The 23,761-nt window shown below is 47.0% G+C and overlaps 1 protein-coding gene across 2 annotated transcripts in view; it reads right to left on the bottom strand.

The window, feature by feature from the left end:
• Positions 1–354: 354 nt before the first annotated feature.
• BCAN (brevican) overlaps positions 355–23,761 on the bottom strand; it is a 78,942-nt gene continuing 55,535 nt past the window's right edge. The window contains exons 8-14 of one of the 2 annotated variants that reach the window (XM_063947077.1): positions 22,117–23,286; positions 16,911–17,021; positions 15,687–15,845; positions 7,722–7,804; positions 5,727–5,871; positions 5,248–5,430; positions 355–2,053 (exon numbers count right to left, since the gene is read on the bottom strand). In XM_063947077.1, coding sequence (XP_063803147.1) covers positions 2,043–2,053; positions 5,248–5,430; positions 5,727–5,871; positions 7,722–7,804; positions 15,687–15,845; positions 16,911–17,021; positions 22,117–23,286 — 1,862 coding nt within the window. In that variant the 3' untranslated portion in view covers positions 355–2,042. The remainder of the gene's footprint in view (positions 2,054–5,247; positions 5,431–5,726; positions 5,872–7,721; positions 7,805–15,686; positions 15,846–16,910; positions 17,022–22,116; positions 23,287–23,761) is intronic. The other variant, XM_063947078.1, reaches the window with a different exon arrangement.

Here is a 23,761-nt window from a genome sequence, read left to right as displayed (position 1 = left end):
GCCTTTTTCAGAAGTATTGGGCAGGATATTGTAAAGCAGCCTGTTCTGGTATAACAGATTAAATGCACATTTTTTATTAACAAAGGTATTTAAATAAAATGTATTACTATATTTGCTCCCCCATCCGTTGTGGCAGTTTTCTGAAAAGATTTGATACAGATCAAAAAGCTGAGAATGGCGTCATTTTACACACTGTGACATCACTGTCCATACGTATGATGCAACCTATCTACAAAGAGTATTTCTGCCAAGCTGCCAGTCAGTCTGTATCTGCTGTGTGATAGATGGTGCATCTACCCCTACCATAACAGACTGCTACAAAAGACTCCAAGAAGCACAATGGGGATAATGAGCGAAGTATAAACAGTTCATTTATTTCATGTACAAGTTATTCCCCCTCAGTAATACATCATTTGACACATAGCAATGTGAAACAGTGGCTTTACCTGCAAACCTGCAATGTTGTTATTTCAGTGGTATAACATACATTAGAAATTGTATAAAAATGCAGCGCAATGCCCACACACAACTAGTACAAAGAGCTACACAATATAAATCATTGAGTATTCAAATTCACTTGTCTCCTAAGCACAGTGGAAGCAGAATTTGTTAGAGGAGCCAAGAGAAGTGAGAACGCAGCCAATCAGTGCCATACCTCCCAACTTAGGGGGAGTTCTATAAAAGCTAGGAGAGATGAACTGGAGAGAGATAAAGTACCAACCAATCAGCTCCTGTCATTTTTCAACCACAGCCTGTAACGTGACAGTTGGGAGCTGATTGGTTACACAGCATTGGAGAGAGATAAAAGTACTAGCCAATCAGCTCCTAGCTGTTATTTTTCAAGCACAACCTGTAACATGGAAGGTAGGAGCTGATTGGCTGATACTGTATCTCTCTCCAAGCGTTTATAAATCTCCCTCTAATTGTTTTCACAGAGGAGAAAGGGTTAAGTGCCATGGGTGTGGAACAAAATGTAGAAAAAAAGGTGAGAATGTCCAGGATGTGCCTGTCAGTAATGTGAGGTCCTGGACGGAGGAAGCCATCTTGTACCATATTCCATCTATCTCTGTTTGTACAGTCTCAACAATTTTCAGGAAAGAGCAGGGTAATAATATGTGTGGCTGCAGCGTATGCTAATCTGGATCGCCTGGTCCCTCCACACACTTGGCTTGTATGAATAGTTCCCCATGCGGCCGGATGGAAAACAGGGACAAGTTAGGACAGGTCCGGACACACCAATTTCAAGTAAGGCCACGTATGTTATAGTGAAAATCGGGACGGTTGTTAGGAATGCCTATGCGCTTCTACCATGACGGAACATGAATGAAAATCCGTATAGGTTGGTGTTGGACTGGCAGCATGGCTTTTCTTGTACATTCAAAGTCAAATTCATACAGATGGAGTCATCATTATCTTGGCCTTTAATAGGATTAACTGAGACTGGCCAGTCACACTTAATCCCCTGCTGTAATGACTTAATCCCCTGATGTATTGTTCTCTCTGTATTGTATTGCAACTGAGAATAATAGGTGAAGGGTCTATGCTAATAAACCATGGTGTGCCTAGGTGCAGCAGAGAAGCCAAGATAAACGTGGCTCCATCTGCAAACATAAAGTAGGTGGATGAGCGGGAGGGACGGACCTATATGCAGTGTGTGTGTGTGTGTGTGTGTGTGTGTGTGTGTGTGTGTGTGTGTGTGTGTGTGTGTGTGTAGGGTTGCAGCTAGCCCTATCGCTTGCTGTCCAGGACTACTTTCACCTAAAAACAGCCTTAGATACTAATTCGACACTAAATTCCTGCCGTCCAGTATAAATAACCACAGATCTGTCTCCATTGGCAATGTGGCAGTGGAGGGGTTAAAAGTACTTTTGCCGCAGTCAGCCAGCGTTGGACAGAACTGGCCAGAGTCTAATGGTAAATGTAGCACCTCCCTGTGGCGAAACTTTAGTCACTTGTTGGCCGAGCGAGGCTTCTTCTGCGGCCGCAGGGCACAGTACGTGTCGCCACCGGTGTGAGGAGACAGGACGCTGGGCGGAATCACATCACTGTAGCGCTGCATGAAAACAAGACGTCATGAAACAGAAGGAATTTACCAATGCCACCGGTCTATTATCTCCATATCTCCCAGCAGTCCGCAAATCTGGGTGCTGCATGTGTGCCAACTGCAACGCTCAAACGGCGGGAGGCAGTCACGTGACCGGTGGTCCACGATACCCACAGAGTAGGGCGCTTGCCACCGAGCCCGCAAGGGGCTTTGTTCAGCCCCCCCACCCCCAGCAGGCATCTGCAAGCTGGTATTCCAGCGTCGCATACCGAATCCCAAAAGATATGGATGACGGATCAACAATGTATTGGTCGTCAGTCAATGTGTCGACCATTATCATGTTGACCTTCAACCCTATCGTACTTTCATCTGTCGATCTTTTGTACCTAATGCATGTCGACCATATGTCGTTGACGTGTTGACTGTCTACCTAGACATTATAGATCAACTCAGTAAAGTTATGGCATGGTGCAGTAGCACTTCCTTATATACCAATATCACCAGGACAACAAACCTGGAAATGTTTATTGTGTATAGATAGCACTTGATAGCACTCTATGAGCGACGTCGCCTAGTGTGTTCCATCCCCTGCCGGGGTGGTTGTCGGTAGTGCGCTCACACTGAGCGATATGCAAACGATATTGCTCAGTGACGTCACAACGCGGCCGGGCCGTGCATGCAGCTGCTGGATGACAGTCCAAATTGATCCGTATGCGCGGCCGACAGCGAGGGTCCTTAACGACCTGCAAAGCCGCACATCGCTCATTATTTGGCAGAGTACACACTATTCGATATGGTAAATGCCATCGCTCAGAAAGTCAAAATAAGCGACGTCTTTTACTTTATCGGCAAATGTGTATACACCTTTAGGCCTAGAATTTACAAGGCGTTTCAAAGCAGGCGTGGCTGCAGCAGTATTAAAGAGCAATAATATGGTTTTGTATTCTATATGATTGCCCCTCTAAATGCAGCATCTGCTTTCAGTAAATTTACTCCAGGCGGTATATTTACTAAAGGTAGATTTTAATAGAGTTCCATTAACTTCAGAACGATTAAAATCTGCGTTGGCCGGACCAAACCGATGAAACGGCGGTCAAATGCCGCCGTTCCGCCCCCTCCCGCCCAGCGATAGCCTCTGCCTGTCAATCAGGCAGAGGCGATCGCATCCCTGCTACGACTTTCTGCCGTCTGGCATGCGCCGGCGCACTACGGTCAGAACGGGTCAGAATGACCCCCAATATACTATAAATGTGATCATGATTTCCATTTATAGTATACACGCAAACATGAAATACATACTGTTAGTACATACTACTATTATATAAATTGTGGGGCTCATTTTGGGGAAATGTAGCAAACACTCTAAAGAGTGATGACGTGAGCCAGTGGAGAAGTTACCCATGGCAACCAATCAGCTTTGAGGTAGCATTTATCGAGTCCATTCTATAAAATGATAGGTTTAAGGTGTTTGGTTGTCATGGGCAACTTCTCCACTTTTATAAGGTTTGATACATCTCCCCCTTAGTGTTGCAATTTGCCGCCATATTTTAGTTGCTCCTTGCACAGTTATTAGCGGCACCGCCGTACGGTAACTGTGTCATACTTGCTGACCTTATGACTGCACATTCCGGAAGGCGCAACAGTGGATCATGGATCAAAAATAGGGACGGTCGGAGACATGGAGACACGATCGCGTCATTGTTGCCCCTCCCCCCACTATACAGTGCCCACATTACTGGCACTGCAAAGCTGGGGGCGGGACTACGATGACGTGATTCTGCTTTAATTGCGTCATCGCATTGTCTACTTTTTGGCCGTGATTGGAGGTGAGCAGGGGTGTGGGCGGGGGTGACCGGGATGCGGAAGCTTTCCCACTTTCCTGGGTGGCCGAGAGTGCCACCAGATTTTCTGGAGCCTCCCGGCCTTTCCAGGAGAGTACGCAGATATAAGTTAACCAGGCCCCTGTAAGGTACCGCCGATGTTTCATTCAGTAATCCTTTTATGAGACATATCTTTACCAAATGCCAAATATGACCTGAGTTGTTCAATTATAAACAGAGGTCTGCAAATTATTAGACTCAACGCCAGTTTTTTACATGTACGTAGTTTTCGTGACTCACTGGTCACAAACTTATGGGCCCATTTATCAATGAGTGATAAAACTCGTTGTGAATGATATAACTTCTTGTGTATGTTGATAACTGGTGCTCCAGCCAATCAGCTCCCAACTGTCATTTTTCAAACACGTGACAGTTAGGAGCCGTGTACATAACAGTTAGGAGCCGAACACATGACAGATAGGAGCTGAACACATGACAGTTGAGAACCCGTGGACCCGCAAATCGCAGGCATTTTTTTCTCATCTTGGGGGTGGAGCCTAATTATGTGACAGTCCGCCCCACCCTGTCCCCCCAAAGTAGCTTGCTGCGTCTCTCAGAGAGGAGATTTAAAAAAAAGTATGTGCTAAACCCATGTAAAGAAGTGGTTAGGGCGCCCAATTCACAGACTTGCACACATCTTTTCACACCTCAGGAGGCTGCGAAAAGAAAATGTTTCCCCCACAGCTGACAGGCGTCTAAACAGAGCAACAACTAAATTGCTCCATTTTGCGCCCCCTAGCGATAGCCGTGGGAAAACTATTCAATCTCCATTCATTGCTTCATTCTTGCTTCTTTTGTTGTTTTTTTCCTTAAAATTTGATCAGTTTAAGTGTTTTTAATGAGACTTTAACTTATCTTACATCATAAAAATTATTTTTATTGTTTTATGTAGCTCATTTCACTATCCTGCTATCTGTGTTCCGGTTCGTGCAAAGTGAGGTTACGGGAAAGCCAGCAGACCTATCACCTATGCTGTTAGCATCTCACTGGGCCTCCTGGGGTGCGCCTTTGCACTCCACAAAGGTCTTCGGACTGCGATCGTTGCCGCTATAGCGATCCAGTCTGAATTACTCCCTTTGTTTGATCGCCTGTTAAAATAAAGAAAGTATTCGCAATGTGATATTGCAAAAAACTGTAAACACCTTGTTTGAGTCCATTAATTTGCACACCTCTGTATTGTTTTAACAGAAGGGCTTTGTGGTTCCCCCTGGTGGTCACATATGGTTCTGCAGGCTTTTCTTTTAACATCTGTATTATCTGTTGGGAATATTCCTTGTCCAAAGACCACCATTAAGGTGGGTTATGTCTTTACGTTCTACTTACTAGGCAAGCAGTTTATCTGCGGCTCCTCCCATACACCATCCATTTGGCACTTGATGATGGGAGAGTTGCGCTGGACGAAACCTTCGTCACATCGGTATCCCACCACCGAGCCGATCTGGTATCTTGTTTTCGGTCTGCCGTACGTAGTGGCATTGACCACTTCAGGGGGGGTGCCGCAGAACACTAGGGGAAACGCGGACACGGAAGGACATGAGCACATAATTTAAAGGGAAATTATTTGCACAAAGAATATATACTAGGTGTGATGTGTGCATTGCAATGTGTTCTGTCTTGCATATAACTACCATTAAAACATGCCACCTCCTCCCGTCTTTCTAACCAACTATCTAGGCCAGGGTTGGGGGATCATCACAGCCTGATGCTGCTCTTCAAGATTGTGTTGACTTTGAACCTTCTAAGAAACCTTGGACATAATTAACATACTAGTATCCAGTCCATCTGTTTGCTGTTATTCTTACCCAGGCCCATTTTGCAGGTGTATGGGAGGTGATAGTTACAGGGAACGTCACTCCAGGAACCACCATCGTGCCATCCCATTACCACGCAGTCTTCACCAGACAAGAAGTAACTGTCAGGTTGTCCTTGGTTCCAGTTCTCGTAGAGCTGAAGCCCCAGGGTTAAAGTGAAGAGGATGAAAGGTACACAGTTAGTAATGCTGTCTGTACAGAGCTTGTAGGAAAGTAATTACAGCACCTGTAGACAGTGACAAGATACTGCCCTTCATCAAATAAAACAGCTGTAGACCTATCCATGCAGTATCATTTCAATGACATCCCAATGATAGGAGTTATCAAGGTTTTAATAATTGGTAAGGGTCTTACAGATCTGGAAATCTAATGATTGGCTACCGTATTCTCCAATTGACTGAGGTGAGTAATTTAGAACCCAAAATGTATTTGGTTCTTGGTTACAATAATGTTCCTAACTCTTTATGAATAAACCAGTTAACGTCATACTAAATGTAGAGTAAGTATATAAAGTATGCTTCTAGTGCCTACCCCTTTAAACTATGGGGTCTATGTACTAAGCCTTGGAGATAGATAAAGTAGATGGAGATAAAGTACCAGCCAATCGGCTCCTGTCATTTTTCAAACCTAGCCTCTATCATGGCAGTTAGGAGCTGATTGGTTGGTATTGTTACGATACACCAGAACTGATTCACATTAGACCCTTAGAGTCACTACTAGTGAGATCTTCAATCAATAACAGTCACCTGCTGTTCCCATAAAGCTAGTACGCTTACCAGTACTTAGGTGACCACCTGGATTTTTTCTTGGAACAGCAAGAGCTTATGTGATCAGTCTGGATTCGAGGCTAGAGTGGCAAAGTTCCAACCGAACAGAATGCTGGCTGAAATGTAAGCAATGCTAGCAATGCAGGATACACTGAAGAGCTGCGTCACCAGCCGTGCAGGATTCTGGCACGAGTAAGATAAAGCCAGTGTAGGATTCAGCTGAGAGATAATGACTCCAGCCGTATAGGATACCGGACCAGCCAGGAGTCCAGGGTATGGCTGAGAGGTTGCGGCTTCAGCCGTGCAGAGTTCTAGCAGATATTACAGCGGGCCAGGAATGCAGGATATGGCTGAGAGGTTGCGGCTTCAGCCGTGCAGAGTTCTGGCAGATATAGCGGGCCAGGAATGCAGGATATGGCTGAGAGGTTGTGGCTCCAGCTGTACAGGGTTCTGGCAGATATTTGAGCAGGTCAGGAATACAAGATATGGCTGAGAAGTTGTGGCTCCAGCCATGCAGGGTTCTGGCAGATATTTGAGCAGGCCAGGAATATAAGATAAGGCTGAGAGGTTGCGGCTCCAGTTGTGCAGGGTTCTGGCAAATGGAGAGCAGGCCAGGAATGCAAGATATTCACAGGAACCAACAGGATTACCAACAGCAACCAACCTTCTGGAACCAGGGACAGAGAAAAAGGGGCCCATGCTGCAGGCATGAACTATAACCGGCGGGGACTGAGAGGGCGGACTGCTAGATAAAGGGGAGAGGAGCTAATCTAAGGCCGAGCCTGGACAAGTTCCTATATAAAAAAATCTTGAACGCTGCACATCTCCCCAAACAGCCCACAACCTCCCATGGACCGCCAGGCGTCCCTGTTTCCTAGTGACCAGCTGGAAGTAGCCAGACGTCTATGTTGCCTAGCAATGCCGGAACTCGCAGGGAGGGTGAGCCGCAGCGGCTCGTGACAGGTACTTTGTCTCCATCTACTTTATCTCTCTCCAATGCTTAGTACATAGTCCCCTATATTATATATACAAGATTAAAGAAAATATTTATTTTTTTGGACATAACACCTCCATAGCAACACTGTACCAACAAACAACAAGACAGCAAATGGACTATTGGTGCAAATAGAAATAAAAGGACACACTGCACCATACCCTTAAATGAATCTTCAGTACATGTCAATGCTGAAGCTGCCACTGTATACATTATAAATCTTACCAGAGGATTCCCGTCTGACCACTGGAAGTCCCCTTCTATGGTCCTGTCATTTAGGCCCGTCCACTGGTATTCCTTGTACTTGTCTGCAGGAACATTGAAAAGCTACAATTACTTATCTACCTATATGATCTACCATATCTGGTGACTTGGAGTATCGCATGATGGGGCAGGGGTTCTACAATTTCCCTTGATGGATGATTTGACTTGTTCTAGATATAACGGTAAGTAAAGACAAGCAGTCATCATCTGGGTGCTAAAGGCATTGCTACATAGATATATTGTCTCTCTCTTCGTTAGTGTTGCGTAATTTAAAGTAAATGTACCCAAGCCAACTATCTTTGGGTAAAGACATTTATCTGGCAAGCAATCAATATACTGTATTTATGTGCAGTATACAGCCATGGGGGACTATAGTAAGCCACTGTGACTTTTGCAGTGTATTATGCCCAGGGGCGGATCTAGGGGCGGGCAAGCAGGGCAATAGCCCGGAGTGCTGCAGCCTGAGGTCACGGCTGCAGTCACCCGGCTTGCACCTTAATCTGACGGCACCTGCCCACTCTTGCCCGCCACCAGCATAATATTCATTTTAAATGTGGTGCCTGCTATCAGCCAATCAGAGCTAGTGGTCCGGCAGCAGCGGCTGCTGGACTGCGAACTTTGATTGACTCACGAGCCGGCACCATATGTACAATGGCAGACAAGACCAGACTCAGCGTCGGATCAGGAGATGCATGCACTGTGCTCTCCTGCCCCCAGACACAGATGTCAGCTGCCCAGTAGAGGCAGCCCAGCAGAAACCCAACCCAGCAGCAACGTGGCGGAGGAAGAGGAGGGAGCGGTGAGCACTGCTGGGGAGGGCAAGTATGTGTAACTGGCACTAACCAGGGGGCACTATGTGTTACTAGCGCTATACAGGGGACAGTATGTGTAACTAGCACTATACAGGGGGCAGTATGTGTATCTGTCACTATTCTGGGGATATTATGTGTAAATGGCACTATAATGGGGGCATTACCTGGAGACATTATGTGTAACTGGCACTATTCTGGAGGTATTACCTGTATCTGGCACTATACTGGGAGCAATACGTGTATCTGGCACTATACTGGGGACATTACATGTACCTGGCAATTATACTGGGGGCATTACCTGTATATGGCACAATATTGGGTGTATTACGTGTAGGTGGCACTATTCTGGAGGTATTACCTGTATCTGGCACTATACTGGGAGCAATACGTGTATCTGGCACTATACTGGGGACATTACATGTACCTGGCAATTATACTGGGGGCATTACCTGTATATGGCACAATATTGGGTGTATTACGTGTAGCTGGCACTATACTGGGGGCAGTATGTGTAATTGGAACTATGCTGGGGGCATTATATGTTGTTGTTTTTTTGTGAGGTGGGGGGGCACCAAAGGAAATTTTTGCCCTGGGCTCTGCGTGGTCTAGAACCGACCCGGATTATACCCAGGTTGCTCTCTTTGGCTGGATGCCACGGTTTTCCTCCTTTGATTTATGGGTTTCAGAATGACTCGTTGACATTTATAATGTTGGCAGACATAAATCAAGACTCCGTAATGTCGACTGTTACTCTGTGTGGACAGAGTACACATGTTCCAAGTCGACAATGCCTAAGATTTGTAATGCCAACATTATGACTATATTGGCAAGTCATATAGTACAGTATGTCAGCATTTTAAGCATGTCGACATAGTACAATATGACATTGCGGTGTTGACGTTATGACTGTCTATAAAATCATTCTTGCGATTGTGACTGCATAGTGTGGGGGCCCTCCTTCAGAACCATTTTATTGTTCAGTGGTTCTTTATTATTATTATTATTATTATTATTATTATTATTATTATTATTATTATATGTTAGATGGGTACTGTTCAGCCCAGACTATACTGTCAGGGCTCCTGAAACAGGGCATGAACCAGTGGGAAAATGGGAGAGCGGTCATTGCTCCTCCTCCTTTACTGGTTCATACCTCACAGAAAAGCCCCGGGCTGGTTAAGCTGTACTTGCCCCCTGCCTGGGTCACCTGTATCTGCACAGGAGTCCACAAGGTATTACTAGGATAATTTACCTGGAGAAATACAGCTGGTAAGGCAGGGGTTCATTGCAGAGTGACTGACACAGCAGGGCTAATGGCAGAGGTTTGAGGAGAGCTGAGCTGGGTCACAGAGGGAAACTTAAACTTGCAGGCAGGGCCGGTGCTAGGGAGTTCGGCACCCTCCTGCAAACAATACATTTGCGCCCTCCCATGCGTAATAATGGGACGGTGCGTGCCAATGGGGTGTGGTCTCGCATGGAAGGGGTGTGGACACACAATAGTTAGGCTGCGGGGGGAGACGGTTAGGGTTAGGCTACAGGGGGGGTTAGGCTATGGGGAGGGGAGTTAGTGTTAGGCTGTGGGGGGAGGGTTAGGCTGCAGGGGGAGGGGTTAAGCTATGGGGAGGGGGGTTAGGGTTAGGCTGCGGGCGGGAGGGTTAGGCTGCTGGGAGAGGTTAGGGTAAGGCTGAGGGGGGAAGGTTATGGTTAGGCTGCGGGAGGGAGGGTTAGGCTATGGGGAGGGGGGTTAGTGTTAGGCTGCGGGACGGAGGGTTAGGATATGGGGAGGGGGGGTTAGGGTTAGGCTGCGGGAGGGAGGATTAGGCTATGGGGAGGGGGGTTAGGGTTAGGCTGCGGGAGGGAGGATTAGGCTATGGGGAGAGGGGTTAGGGCTAGGCTGCGGGGGGGGGGAGGGGTTAGGCTATGGGGAGGGGGGTTAGGGTTAGGCTGCGGGAGGGAGGATTAGGCTATGGGGAGGAGGGGTTAGGGTTAGGCTGCGGGAGGGGGGGTAGGCTATGGGGAGGGGGAGTTAGGGCTAGGCTGCGGGGGGGGAGGGGTTAGGCTATGGGGAGGGGGTTAGGGTTAGGCTGCGGGAGGGAGGATTAGGCTATGGGGAGGGGGGGTTAGGGTTAGGCTGCGGGAGGGAGGGTTAGGCTATGGGGAGGGGGGGTTAGGGTTAGGCTGCGGGAGGGAGGATTAGGCTATGGGGAGGGGGGGGTTAGGGTTAGGCTGCGTGAGGGAGGATTAGGCTATGGGGAGGGGAGGTTATGGTTAGGCTGCGGGAGGGAGGGTTAGGCTATGGGAAGGGGGGGTTAGGCTTAGGCTGCGGGAGGGAGGATTAGGCTATGGGGAGGGGAGGTTATGGTTAGGCTGCGGGAGGGAGGGTTAGGCTATGGGAAGGGGGGGTTAGGGTGCGGGAGGGAGGATTAGGCTATGGGGAGGGGGGGTTAGGGTTAGGCTGCGGGAGGGAGGATTAGGCTATGGGGAGGGGGGGTTAGGCTGCGGGAGGGAGGATTAGGCTATGGGGAGGGGGGGGTTAGGGTTAGGCTGCGGGAGGGAGGATTAGGCTATGGGGAGGGGGGTTAGAGCTAGGCTGCGAGGGAGGGGGATTAGGCTATGGGGAGGGGGGTTAGGGCTAGGCTGCGGGGGGGGGGAGTGGTTAGGCTATGGGGAGGGGGTTAGGGTTAGGCTGCGGGAGGGAGGATTAGGCTATGGGGAGGGGGGGTTAGGGTTAGGCCGCGGGAGGGAGGGTTAGGCTATGGGGAGGGGGGGTTAGGGTTAGGCTGCGGGAGGGAGGATTAGGCTATGGGGAGGGGGGGGGTTAGGGTTAGGCTGCGGGAGGGAGGATTAGGCTATGGGGAGGGGAGGTTATGGTTAGGCTGCGGGAGGGAGGGTTAGGCTATGGGAAGGGGGGGTTAGGCTGCGGGAGGGAGGGTTAGGCTATGGGGAGGGGGGGTTAGGGTGCGGGAGGCAGGATTAGGCTATGGGGAGGGGGGGTTAGGGTTAGGCTGCGGGAGGGAGGATTAGGCTATGGGGAGGGGGGGGTTAGGCTGCGGGAGGGAGGATTAGGCTATGGGGAGGGGGGGTGGTTAGGGTTAGGCTGCGGGAGGGAGGATTAGGCTATGGGGAGGGGGGTTAGAGCTAGGCTGCGAGGGGGGGGATTAGGCTATGGGGAGGGGGGTTAGGGCTAGGCTGCGGGGGGGGGGGGAGGGGTTAGGATATGGGGAGGGGGGTTAGGGTTAGGCTGCAGGGGGGTAAGGATTAGGCTGCGGGGGCGGAGGGTTAGGGTTAGGCTGCGGGGAGGGGGGGTTAGGTTTAGGCTGCGTGGGGGAGGGTTAGGGTTAGGCTGCGGGAGGGGTTAGGCTATGGGGAGGGGGGTTAGGGTTAGGCTGTGGGGTGGGAGGGTTAGGGTTAGGCTGACGGGGGGGGGGGGGATGTTAGGATTAGGCTCCGGGATATCGTATGTATTCCTACCAGATAGCAGGAGCAGACATGTAATAACTGTGTGGACCCAGATGACACAGAAGATAATGGGAAAACACACAATAGGGGAGAGAGGTGTGAATAGAAGATACAGGTGGCAAAAATAGCTGAAAATACAGCACGAATGTCCTGGCACCTACCATGTGATCATGTCATGTGACTTCTCTTGTGAGTGTAGGGGGGTCTAGATATTGTTGTTAAATGGTCATCCGGCCGTAAGCTAGTCAATTATACATGGAAAACCATATGAACGGCACTGCTGCGCTTCCATCTGCACTCCCTGCTCTTTACCAGTGCCAGGACCCGCAGCTGATGTGTGACACGTGGCTAGGGTGTAGGTGGCTTCCTGAAGTCAGCTGACTATACTGCAGTCACCAGCAGGAGCGATCTCCGCTCCACACACAGGTGCTGGCTGGCCAGTTACAGCGCAGTAGGAGCAGGCGCACTGCCGCTATGTTGCAGTGCGGTGAGATAGCCATCTGTAGTGCTCTATGAGCCTCAGCTCCTGGTTGAGTCCTCTGTGCTGGATCAGCACCTGGCTGTGTGGGGAGCTCAGATGGCTCCCGCTGGTAACCACTGACTTATACTGTGACTGCAGCAAGCGTCCGCTGCCTCTGCTGCAGTATAATCAGATGTTGCAGTGCGTCACGGAGATCTTCAGTACTGGTACAGTCAGCGGCTATTTCTAATGTGGCGCCACCCGCCTGATTGGCTGCCAGTCCGCGGTTGGCTTATCTCCATGGCTGCACGGTGCCCTCCTCACTGTTGCGCCTAACTCATCCGCGTACCCGGCGTATAGGTCTGGCCGGCTCTGGGGAGGAGGAGAGAGGAGGTGGGAGCCGGAGGGACCGAGCCGGAGCTGCGCTTCACGGCAGCCAGCAGCAGCAAAGCGGCGAGAGCGCCTCTTCATCCCTGCGCCTCCCTGCTTTGCAGGAGCAGCTGAACGGCTAGCGCCGGCTCTGCTTGCAGGCTGCAAGTTCTGGATAGCAGAGCTGGAATTTGGCAGGATTCACAGGAGTTTGTTTGGAGTCTGGATACAGAATTGCAGGTACTGAATGGAGAAGAACTTGCAGAAAGGTCTGAGTGATTAGACTGCAGTTTGCAAAACTGGACAGGTGCAGGATTACTGAGGTAAGGTGCAAGACTGGCTGGAATGGTGCACTGATATCTTGAAGCAGAGATTCCAAGGCAGAAGGACACACTGGATATATAATTGTAGTAGATACAGGTCCAAGATGAACTGGGTGCAGGACTGGCAGGAATACTGGGACCAGTTACCAGGACACAGGAGACTGGGAACTTGCACAGCGTGCAATGGCCACGTGCTGAGCTCACAGAAACAGGCTCTAAGGAGTCCAGACTAGAACCTGACACTCTCTGATACTGAACTCTATCACTGGCACGGTGGTATGTGGATACTCCCTAGTTAAAGGGAGACAGACCAATCACATTATAGTCAGGCTGGAGTTGCAGGTAATGAGGTCCAGGTGAACAGTTGCTAGGAAACGAGAACAACAGAAGGGAGCAGCCAGATCCAGGTGCCAAACCATTATGAAAGCAGAACTGACAGATTTGCAGCTGCTGCACACATAACACTGGCCCCATCCACAACGTTTTCATCTCTGAAGTCCCTCAACCTCCTCATTATCACTAAAGCCTGATATCTTCTCCAGCACCTGTCTTTTACTGCGGCCTCTTTCACCCACTCGTAACTAGACCAATTACTGACCAGATTGTGATGGGACGTCTTCTTCTCCTCCAGATGAACTTTATTTCTTCCCAAACCTACCTTCTCATTCTCCTATTTCTAGGTCAACTGTATTAACCTCTTATTCCCTTCCCATTGACAACTCAAACACCACTGCTTCCAAACTTCTCTTCCTCATGTCCTTGTTTGACTTGTCACAATAGTTATTCTCCCTCAGCCACTGCCTGGATGACTCCATCAACCTCGCCCTCTCCGACTTCTGCAACATTTGTGACTTACAGTATCTAACTCTCCCTTCTTGCTATGCAAACATCATCTCATCTCCTTTCATCACCTTCACCATCCTCATCTGCTCCCAAATCCACTCTCATCAAATGCATACTCAATGTCCTTTATCCTGATTTATTCTTTTCACTAGAAACCCTCCTGTCACCATCTCAACCAACCTATTTCCATCCATATCTTCTCTCTTACCTCTGAACTGGACTTTGTCATTTCTAATACATCAGTCAGCCTCCTGCTCTCTAGAACCCTAACTTTGGCCCTCTAAACTGACCTGATTCCTTAAATTTTTTTCCTGCACTACCAAATGCTTGTGGAGGTAGTCTCGCTCTCTTGCTAACTTACAGTATTTCACTTTAAGTTCATTCTCTCTATATAGTTCCACCCTCTCACTAGCAAAACTGTCCTTCTTCAAGGCCCTCATGTCTTTCCAATTTTCCAAACACTGCAGCTCTTTGCTGCATACAATTCCCATCTCTGCCCTTCTCCACCTTCTTTCCCATCTTCCATTTCCATGTTTAATTTATCTTCCTTCTTCACCTCCACAATAGAATCTATCAGACAGAAAATCTCTACCTGCCAGGCCTCTCATGCTTTCTCATCCAGCTGCTGCTGCTTGTGCTCCTTCCATCCGACTTCCATGGATGAAATAAATCCAAGCTCTTTTCTCTTCCATGCCACTCACAATGCCCATTTAATCCCATCCCTTCCTACCGTCCATGCTCCCTCTCCTCTAGTATCTATTTCCATTATGCCCATCTTCTCAATCTCTCCTTCACTCTGCAACACTTCTCTATTTACTTCTCTATCTATCAATCTCCTTCACTTTGCATCCACATTTCTTGAGAGGTTTGTCTTCGTTTTGACTTACCACCTTCCTCTCCAAAAACGACCTCCTTGACCATCTCAAATTTGGCTTTTGCCTATTCCACTCTACTGAAACTGCCCTGATCAAAATGACCAATGTTCTCCTCTCCACTAAATCCAATGGTCATTTTTCTGACTTCCTCCTTCTTTACTTTTCTACAGACCATGAAGAAACTCTTCTTCTCCATACCCTCCACTGATTCGGCCTTTGTGACATAATCCAATTTGATTATCCTCCTATGTTTCTTTTCTAATGAAACTCCACCTCCTCCTCCTTCTCTCCCATATCCTGTCCCAGTTCTTTCATCTTCACTCATTCACTTGTAATGTCAAGAAAATAAAAACTAGTTGGTCTGGTGCTGGAGAACACAAGTTCTAGACTTCATTTTATGTAATCTTTATGTTATGGACATTTGCAAACTTTAGCGAGTTGTATGTTTTTTAAACCTTTGGATCTGACAATATGTGCAATGATATCATGTTTCTGTTTTTACACCTACCTTCTACCAAAGCATAAAGTACGATTGTATCAGGGATTTAGAAGATGAATTTAGTAACACAGAAATTTAGAATATGCCTGCAACATTAATATTATAGTAAATTAGTCTTTCAGTATTTACATTAGACAGAAATGGAAATAGTGTTAGTGTGCATTTAGTTCAGAAATGCTAAATGTAATTTTGAAACTAAGAAGGAAAATGGGAGTTGTACTACATATTCAGTAAAACTACATATTTTAAATCTGCATGTTCCTCACTCGTTGGAGTGAGCACTTACTGTTCACAAAGTCTTGCTCTTCGGGGGTCACGATGCTCATCAGGTGACTCCCATAATGACGGCAGTGGGTCTCAGCTTCTTCCCAGCTTTTACGAGTATAAAAATGCTTGTAGCAAAATCCCTGGAATGTGTCCCAGTCATCCAGACACTTGTCTACATCTAACCGGAAACAGTGATAGTGAGCAATGAAATGGGTTGTGGAATATTGCAGAGGTGGCATGGCAAAAGCCCCTTGGGCCCTGGTGCAGAACCTAGCCCTAGATCACATTCACATCCCACCATTAACCTTTTCGTAACCTCAGCCTCTTCTTAAAACACCCACCACCACTTCAGCCTCTTATAAAAACATCCAATTACACCGCTCCTTGTAACACCCAACAACAATTCAACCTCTACTAACAACACCCAACACCAGCTCAACCTCTCCTAATAACATCCAGCACCAACTCAACCTTTCCTAATAACACCCAACACCAACTCAACCCTCTTAATAACACCCACCACCCCCTCAACCTCTCCTTGGAACTCCAACCACCACCTCACCTAATAATATCCACCAGTACCTCAGCTTCCCTAATATCACCTACCACCTTCCCTAATATCACCACCTTACCTAGTAACACCCACCACCTCCTCTTCACCTCACCTAATACCATCCAGCACCACCTTACCTAATAATACCCTCCACTACGTCACCTAATAACACCCACCTTCTCACATTATAACACCTGCCACCACCTCACCTAGTAGCACCTGCCACCATCACCTCACCTAATAACACCTGCCACCATCTTACCTCTTCTAATAACACCGACCACCTCCTCACCTCACCTAGTAACACCCACCACCACCTTACCTAAGAACACATGCTACCACCTCACCTAGTAGGACCTGCCACCACCACCTCACCCTACTTCACTTAATAACAACTGCCACTACCTCACCTAGTATCATCCGCCACCACTTCCTCACCTAATAACATCCACCACCACCTCACCTCTTCTAATAACATCCACCACCACCACCACCTCAGCCTCTCATACTAACACCCATTGGTGTAGCTAGTTCAACGCCCTATATTATGTTTTTTTTATTCTACTCTCTACTTAGCCAACAATGTGTGTATAAACGTATGAGTGTGTATGATGTACAGAATGCATACAGTATGCGTGCCAGCTCATTCACAGATAACATAGACATACACATAGCTCCCTCCACACTCACTTATTTCACAGACTTTTCCAAAATAGCCTGGCAAACACAAACAGCGGAAATCACCATCATCTTCCTCAACGCAGGTTCCTCCATTCTCGCAAGGGTTGGGATAGCAGTCATCTACAACACAAGGGACAATGGGAAGCTACAAATATACTCATAAACACGGAGAACAGTACAATGTATGTACAACATGCCATTCTGTGACAGCGCCCTCTACTGCTGGTGGCAGTAATGTGAGGCTTAATAACTAGCAGGCACACAGATTATTGAAGACTGTAATGGCAAAAAATGCAGTACTATCAAATGGTGTAAGCATGACATGATGGGGATACTAGTTCCATTGCTGCTTACTCTCCCAGAATGTCCTTGGAGCTCTCATGGACTACCAAGAAGTTATCTATCATGTTTGCCCTCATCCGTTCCCCTCTAGTCCTGAGAGAAAATATTTGATCTTATTCTGCACCTGGCCACCAGATTGGGAAAGTTTAGTCGGTAATGCTGCCTTCATTGTACAAGGTTCTACCCCAACCGCAGCGCACCACTGTTGATGGCCGTCCCGGTTATTAATTTTGTAAGGAATAGACAGTGGGGGTCATTCCGAGTTGATCGCTCACTAGCTTTTTTTTTGCAGCGCAACGATCAGATAGTCGCCGCCTATAGGGGAGTGTATTTTCGCTTTGCGAGTGTGCGAACGCTTTTGCAGCCGAGCGGTACAAAAAAGTTTTTCGCAGTTTCTGAGTAGTTCTGGACTTACTCAGCCGCTGCGATCACTTCAGTCTTTTTGGTCCCGGAATTGACGTCAGACACCCGCCCTGCAAACGCCTGGACACGCCTGCGTTTTTCCCAAACACTCCCAGAAAACGGTCAGTTGACACCCACAGATGCCTTCTTCCTGTCAATCTCCTTGCGATCGGCTGTGCGAATGGATTATTCGTTAAATCCATCGCTCAGCACAGATCCTATTTGTACATGTACGACTCGCCTGCACATTGCGGTGCATACGCATGCGCAGTTTTGCCGAGTTTTGACCTGATTGCAGCGCTGCAAAAAATAGCGAGTGATCAACTCGGAATGACCCCCAGTGTCACCGGGATTTCATGCCTACGGCAAACAGGCGGTTCTATTGTGAGAAAAGATTTGTCCGAAATGTCACCCCAATATCACTCATCTGTACAGGTGTGGATTAATAGATCGACAATGTCTAGGTAGACAGTCCATACCAAATGGTCGACAGGAACAAAAGAGCGACATGAAAATAGCTGACACACAAATGGTTTATACATTTATGGGGGTTATTTTGTCCCCAATGTAGTATCGTTCCTGTTATCTCACCGCTGTCAGTAGAAAGTTATAGGCTTGCGCGCTCGCTTTGCACGCCATGTTTCAGGCATGGTGGCTTTCCTCGCCACAGGTTACTATTCCCAATACATATTTACCTGGATAGTAAATAAATAGATCCTAGATTTAGGTCAAAATAACATTAAAAAAATGTGTCAACCATTTTCATGTTGACTCTTTGAACCTGTCTACCTTAAGCACTGTCGACCTTTTGTATCTGTCGGCATTTTGTACACGTCGACCATATGGTGTTGACCTAATGACTGACGACCTATATATTGTCGCTCTATCATCCGGATACTTATCGCTACACATAAAAGTATATTGTATTATTAATTGCAACGTTGCATTGAGGCTTGTTTATACATATATCACCAGGGAAACGCCCACACGGCCGTCAGATAATGCTGACATCTCTAAAGGAATGGTTACATGTATTGGAAATGGAAAAGGGAGCCGTGTCATGAGGCAAGCCAATTCATTTTGATGTCCAAAACTGAAATCTTTGCATACTTGGTGAAACCCGTTCAAATGGGGACAGACAATTTTGTAACAATGGAAATTGCCTTTGTCCTGATATCAGTCAACCATTCATGCATTGCCAGCAAAGGACACTGCCAAAATGAAATATAAGACCGGAGTGGGAGGGGCCTGTTTACTGATTGTACTGTACAGGATTCACAGTCAGATTAACAATGGTGAGCATGTTAAATAGGCAGTAAGTAATGTTACATAAATGTCATATGTTCCTTTACATTCTGCACCTTCCTCTCCAAACCTCAGCTTCCTCCAGATGTGTGCTGATGGCGCTGTAACTGGCCCTACACACTGGCAGATAACACTGCACGATATGAACGTTCTTGTTCATTAATGAACGAGAACTCGTTCATATCGTGCAGTGTGTAGGCACCAACGATTAACGATGCGGGGCCCCACGCTTATTCATCGCTGGTGCCCCGTCGCTTATGCATGCAGTCCAATATGGACAATCTCGACCATATTATCACGCAGTGCTATGGAGCCAGGTCACCTCCCCCTTTCCCGCCGCCGGGTCGCCTGTCGGCTGTATCCGCCGTCGGGCAGCTTGGTGGCGGATCGCCGAATGTGTAGGGCCCATAACATATCCATAGATCTGCAATCAAACCGTGACACAACAGATGTCCTCTTGCAACACAATGGCCCTCATTCCGAGTTGTTCGCTCGGTAAAAATCTTCGCATCGCAGCGATTTTCCGCTTAATGCGCATGCGCAATGTTCGCACTGCGACTGCGCCAAGTAAATTTGCTATGCAGTTAGGAATTTTACTCACGGCTTTTTCATCGTTCTGGCGATCGTAATGTGATTGACAGGAAATGGGTGTTACTGGGCGGAAACAGGACGTTTTATGGGCGTGTGTGAAAAAACGCTACCGTTTCCGGAAAAAACGCAGGAGTGGCCGGAGAAACGGAGGAGTGTCTGGGCGAACGCTGGGTGTGTTTGTGACGTCAAACCAGGAACGACAAGCACTGAACTGATCGCAGATGCCGAGTAAGTCTGAAGCTACTCAGAAACTGCTACGAGGTGTGTAATCGCAATATTGCGAATATATCGTTCGCAATTTTAAGATGCTAAGATTCACTCCCAGTAGGCGGCGGCTTAGCGTGAGCAAATCTGCTAAAATCCGCTTGCGAGCGAACAACTCGGAATGAGGGCCCATATTCCATTTAAGAAGTATTAAATATTTGCAACTACCTGTATTAAGGAAGGATAGGGACATGTAACCCACGCAACTTTTTAAAAACACATAGAACCTTATCTATTTTTTAAGGAATCCTCTGATCTGTTTATTTAAAATTGCTATTTGTGTACTTGGTTGGCAATGCTTTAAAGTTTGGGCCATTGCACTTTGAATTCTTGATTATGAATCATATGTATAATGGCACACAATGGCAGATATTAAACTATGCTCCAATAAATACATAAAAAGTTACTATAAGAACATATGGAAAATGAGAGCATCTGAAAACATTGCTGTTTCACCCACCATCCAATCAGATGCTACCTGTCTTTGCTTTATTGAAATGGGAAATGAAAGCTGTAGTTTGATTGATTGATTGATTGATTGCTTTGCTTTATAGCTGTGCATTAGGGGTTCCAATGTATAGATAGACAGTATCTAAATCAGGCATTCCTAACCTTGGCCCTAAAGGCACACTAACCCTCCAGGTTTTAGTGATATCCAGGCTTGAGCACAGGTGAATTAGTACCTCAGTTATTTTGATTTAACCATCTGTGCTGAAGCCTGGATATCACTAACACCTGCACTGTTAATGTGCCTTGAGGATCAAGGTTGGGAATGCCTAGTCCATAGGTCCTCAAACTCGGTCCTCAGGACCCCACACAGTGCATGTTTTGCAGGTAACCCAGCAGGTGCACAGGTGTATTAATAACTCACTGACACATTTTAAAAGATCCACAGGTGGAGCTAATTATTTCACTTGGGATTCTGTGAGGAGACCTGCAAAACATGCACCGTGTGGGGGTCCTGAGGACCGAGTTTGAGAACCTGTGGCCTAGTCTAAATAGACAGTCAATAGGTCAACACCGTAAGGTGGACATGCATTGGATTGATGTGGTCAAAAGGTCGATAGGTTAAAGGTTGACAGTGCTTAAGTACGACGGTACAAATGGTCGACATACACATGTGTCTTTAACATATGTTTAATTTTTACTTGATTTACCATCCATATGGGCTACGATTGGGAATTGTGGCCCTTTTGTACTGTCTAACTTTCCATGTCATCCTTTTGACTCTGTCAACCTTTGCATGCTGACCATATAGGCTCTATCATGGTCGGACTGGCCCACAGGGGTACAGGGGAAACCCCTAGTGGGCCCCACTGCCTGAGGGCCCACCCACTCCTCTAGGGATCAGGTACCAAACTGTGCACTTGAATTATACATATGTTACTTTATACTGCACAGAACTGTGGTGTATTTCCTACAGTGCATTGCTGTTCTGGTACTTATTTATTAAAGTCCCAAACCATTCACTCTCTAATGGTTTCCCAAGGCTCTATGGAGGTTGGCAACACCCCCTATGGAGGCTGGCCACACCCCTAAATATGGGGCCCCTATCACCGCATCCCCCCGGTGGGCCCTCCATGCCCCAGTCCAACACTGGGGTCTTTCTGATTACTGTACACCTTATATACCATACTGGGTTGTGAAAATGAGAGAACAGGGGAGGAGCAGATAGTAGCAAATGTCTCGGAAAATAACAGGACTACCATGACCAGTTATAACTTGTATTTTAATCACTTTGAGGGTTGCTTGCAAAAATGACTCGATTCCAATTGCTATGTTCTCCCTAATGTGGCACTTCAGTACATTGCTAAAGGTTACCAATGATCCATTTGTCAATGTTCCCCGGCATGCGCCTTTTCAGGTCTGGTAGTAACTCAGCAGTATAAAATTGGTTGCACAGAATGATTAAATATTGATTTACCAGTCTTAAGCATGCAGTTACAGGAAAGTTAGTGAAAGAATCAGATAGACACACGCATAAAGAACACACAGAAAGGAATTGGAGGAATAAAGAAGATTAGGACCTTAAACGAGTGCTTTAATTCTAAAAAGCATTTAATTTGGTTTATTTTTCATGGAAACAATCATAAAAATTACTTCATAGAAGTAAAAGAAACAGTGCGTGCTCTTGCATGATCAGGCTAATGGCTTTGACCCCTTGGTCGGGTTGCTGATTTTGATGTTTTCCCAGACTCTAATGATACAGTGAAAGGAGAAAGCACAGAGGTAGAAAATAGTTTTCATCGCAAGGCAGTGATGCAGAAGGCCACTGACAGAATAACGGCCGTGCAGACATGTAGGTTGTTACCTGAAAAATTCACAGAGGATCCAACAATGGCCTTCTCAGTTGGAACAGCAGGCAGAGCATCTGTTGGGCTCATAGACACCGTTGGCTGAAAGGTCTTCTCCAAAGAGTGGCTTGTAGAATTTCTGGGATTGTTGGGTGGTGAAAAAGAAGATGTATGGGCAGGAGACACAGCTGTATTGGATTCTAGGCCTACGGGACTCCCCATTGTGCCTACTACTTGTGGAAAATTTTTCCTCTCATAAACATATGACTGTTCTACACCTATGGTTGGCATGGCTGGAGATACGTCAGGGCTTATGAGGTGGGACACTTGTTCCGTTGAAGTTTCGTTTGGCCCATATTGAATTTGCACGCCAAACGCAGCTGTAAGTGTTGTATTGTTTGGACCTTCTTGGTGTTCAGTTGTATTTGTTGCATGGTTTTGAGTATTATTTGCATCAGCATTATCCCTTGTGAACTCTTGGACTTCGCCACTTCCATCCTCCCAGGACAATTTAGGGCTGTTATCTCTTTTTGGCTGGGATGATGTGGTACTAGCTGTTGTGAGCACTAGGTTTGAGCCTATGATGTGAGTATCTGTAATGTCATCTGGTGTACCACTGATGTGATCACCAGAGACCATTTCCTCCACTGAACTTCTGACAGTATTTGGATGTTGAAGTTGTTCTGTCAGCAACAAGTGATCTTCATGCCCAGATGCCTCAAAGTTATTTTGTTCAGTGGTTATACTGGGAAATGTGTGTGTGATGGGGGCTTCTAATGAACTGTTAACATGCTGATTATCATACTCTTCTGCTAATGTGGTATTGGCATCTCTATGGTTTACACCAGCCTCTAAAATAGAGGAAAAAAGGGTTGGAACAACATGGGCGGAACTATTATCTGCCTTTGTCACATTTACAGCCCCTTGACTTGTCTGGTTGTTTGCGTCCACTGTCTGGTCTCTTTCTGAAACGTGTGTAGGTTCAGGTGTGCTGTCATTATGGAAGTGTCCGGCTGACTCTGACACCATAACTCCCATTTCCTGCACCGAGCCAGTAACGTCGTCATAATCATTGTCTGCATTTACATTCACAAATGTAACATCTAAGATCGTGTCACCTGCAGTTGGCAGAGCATGTCCTTCAGATGGACTTCCCGTGGACTCTGTGACCACTTCAAGATTGTCTTCTGCCAAAACAGAAATAATGCACCTCAGGTTATTAAGATATTGCTCCAGGAGACCTGGATGACTGGCTCCTTTGTAGCAAAGAGGGATACTGTATATATGAAGCAGTGAAAAGAGTGGAGAAGAGAGCCAATGAAAAAGTTGCCCATGGCAACAAACAGTGGCGTCTCCAGAGGTGGGGCTGCAGCCTCAGTCCAAATTTCAAATAGGAGAGCCATACCAGCTGCCACCAACTGCTATTCCAAACTGACTCACTGACAGTTGGTGTGGCTTTCCCTATTTGAAATTTGAACTGAGATGCAGCTCCACCTCTGGAGCCGTCACTGGCAACCAATCAGCTTTGAGGTAACATTTATCAACTGTGTTCTATAAAATTATAAGTAGCAGCTGATTGGTTGCCATGGACTTCTCCACTGGCTCACTTCTCCATTCTTTTGACTGCTTCATTCATCTCCCCTACACTATGTTGCGTTACCT

The sequence above is a fragment of the Pseudophryne corroboree genome, chromosome 12, assembly GCF_028390025.1.
Source record: "Pseudophryne corroboree isolate aPseCor3 chromosome 12, aPseCor3.hap2, whole genome shotgun sequence".
Taxonomy (NCBI): Eukaryota; Metazoa; Chordata; class Amphibia; order Anura; family Myobatrachidae; genus Pseudophryne; species Pseudophryne corroboree.
The sequence above is the reverse complement of the archived record's forward strand: the minus strand, read 5'-3'. Positions and strand labels throughout refer to the sequence as shown.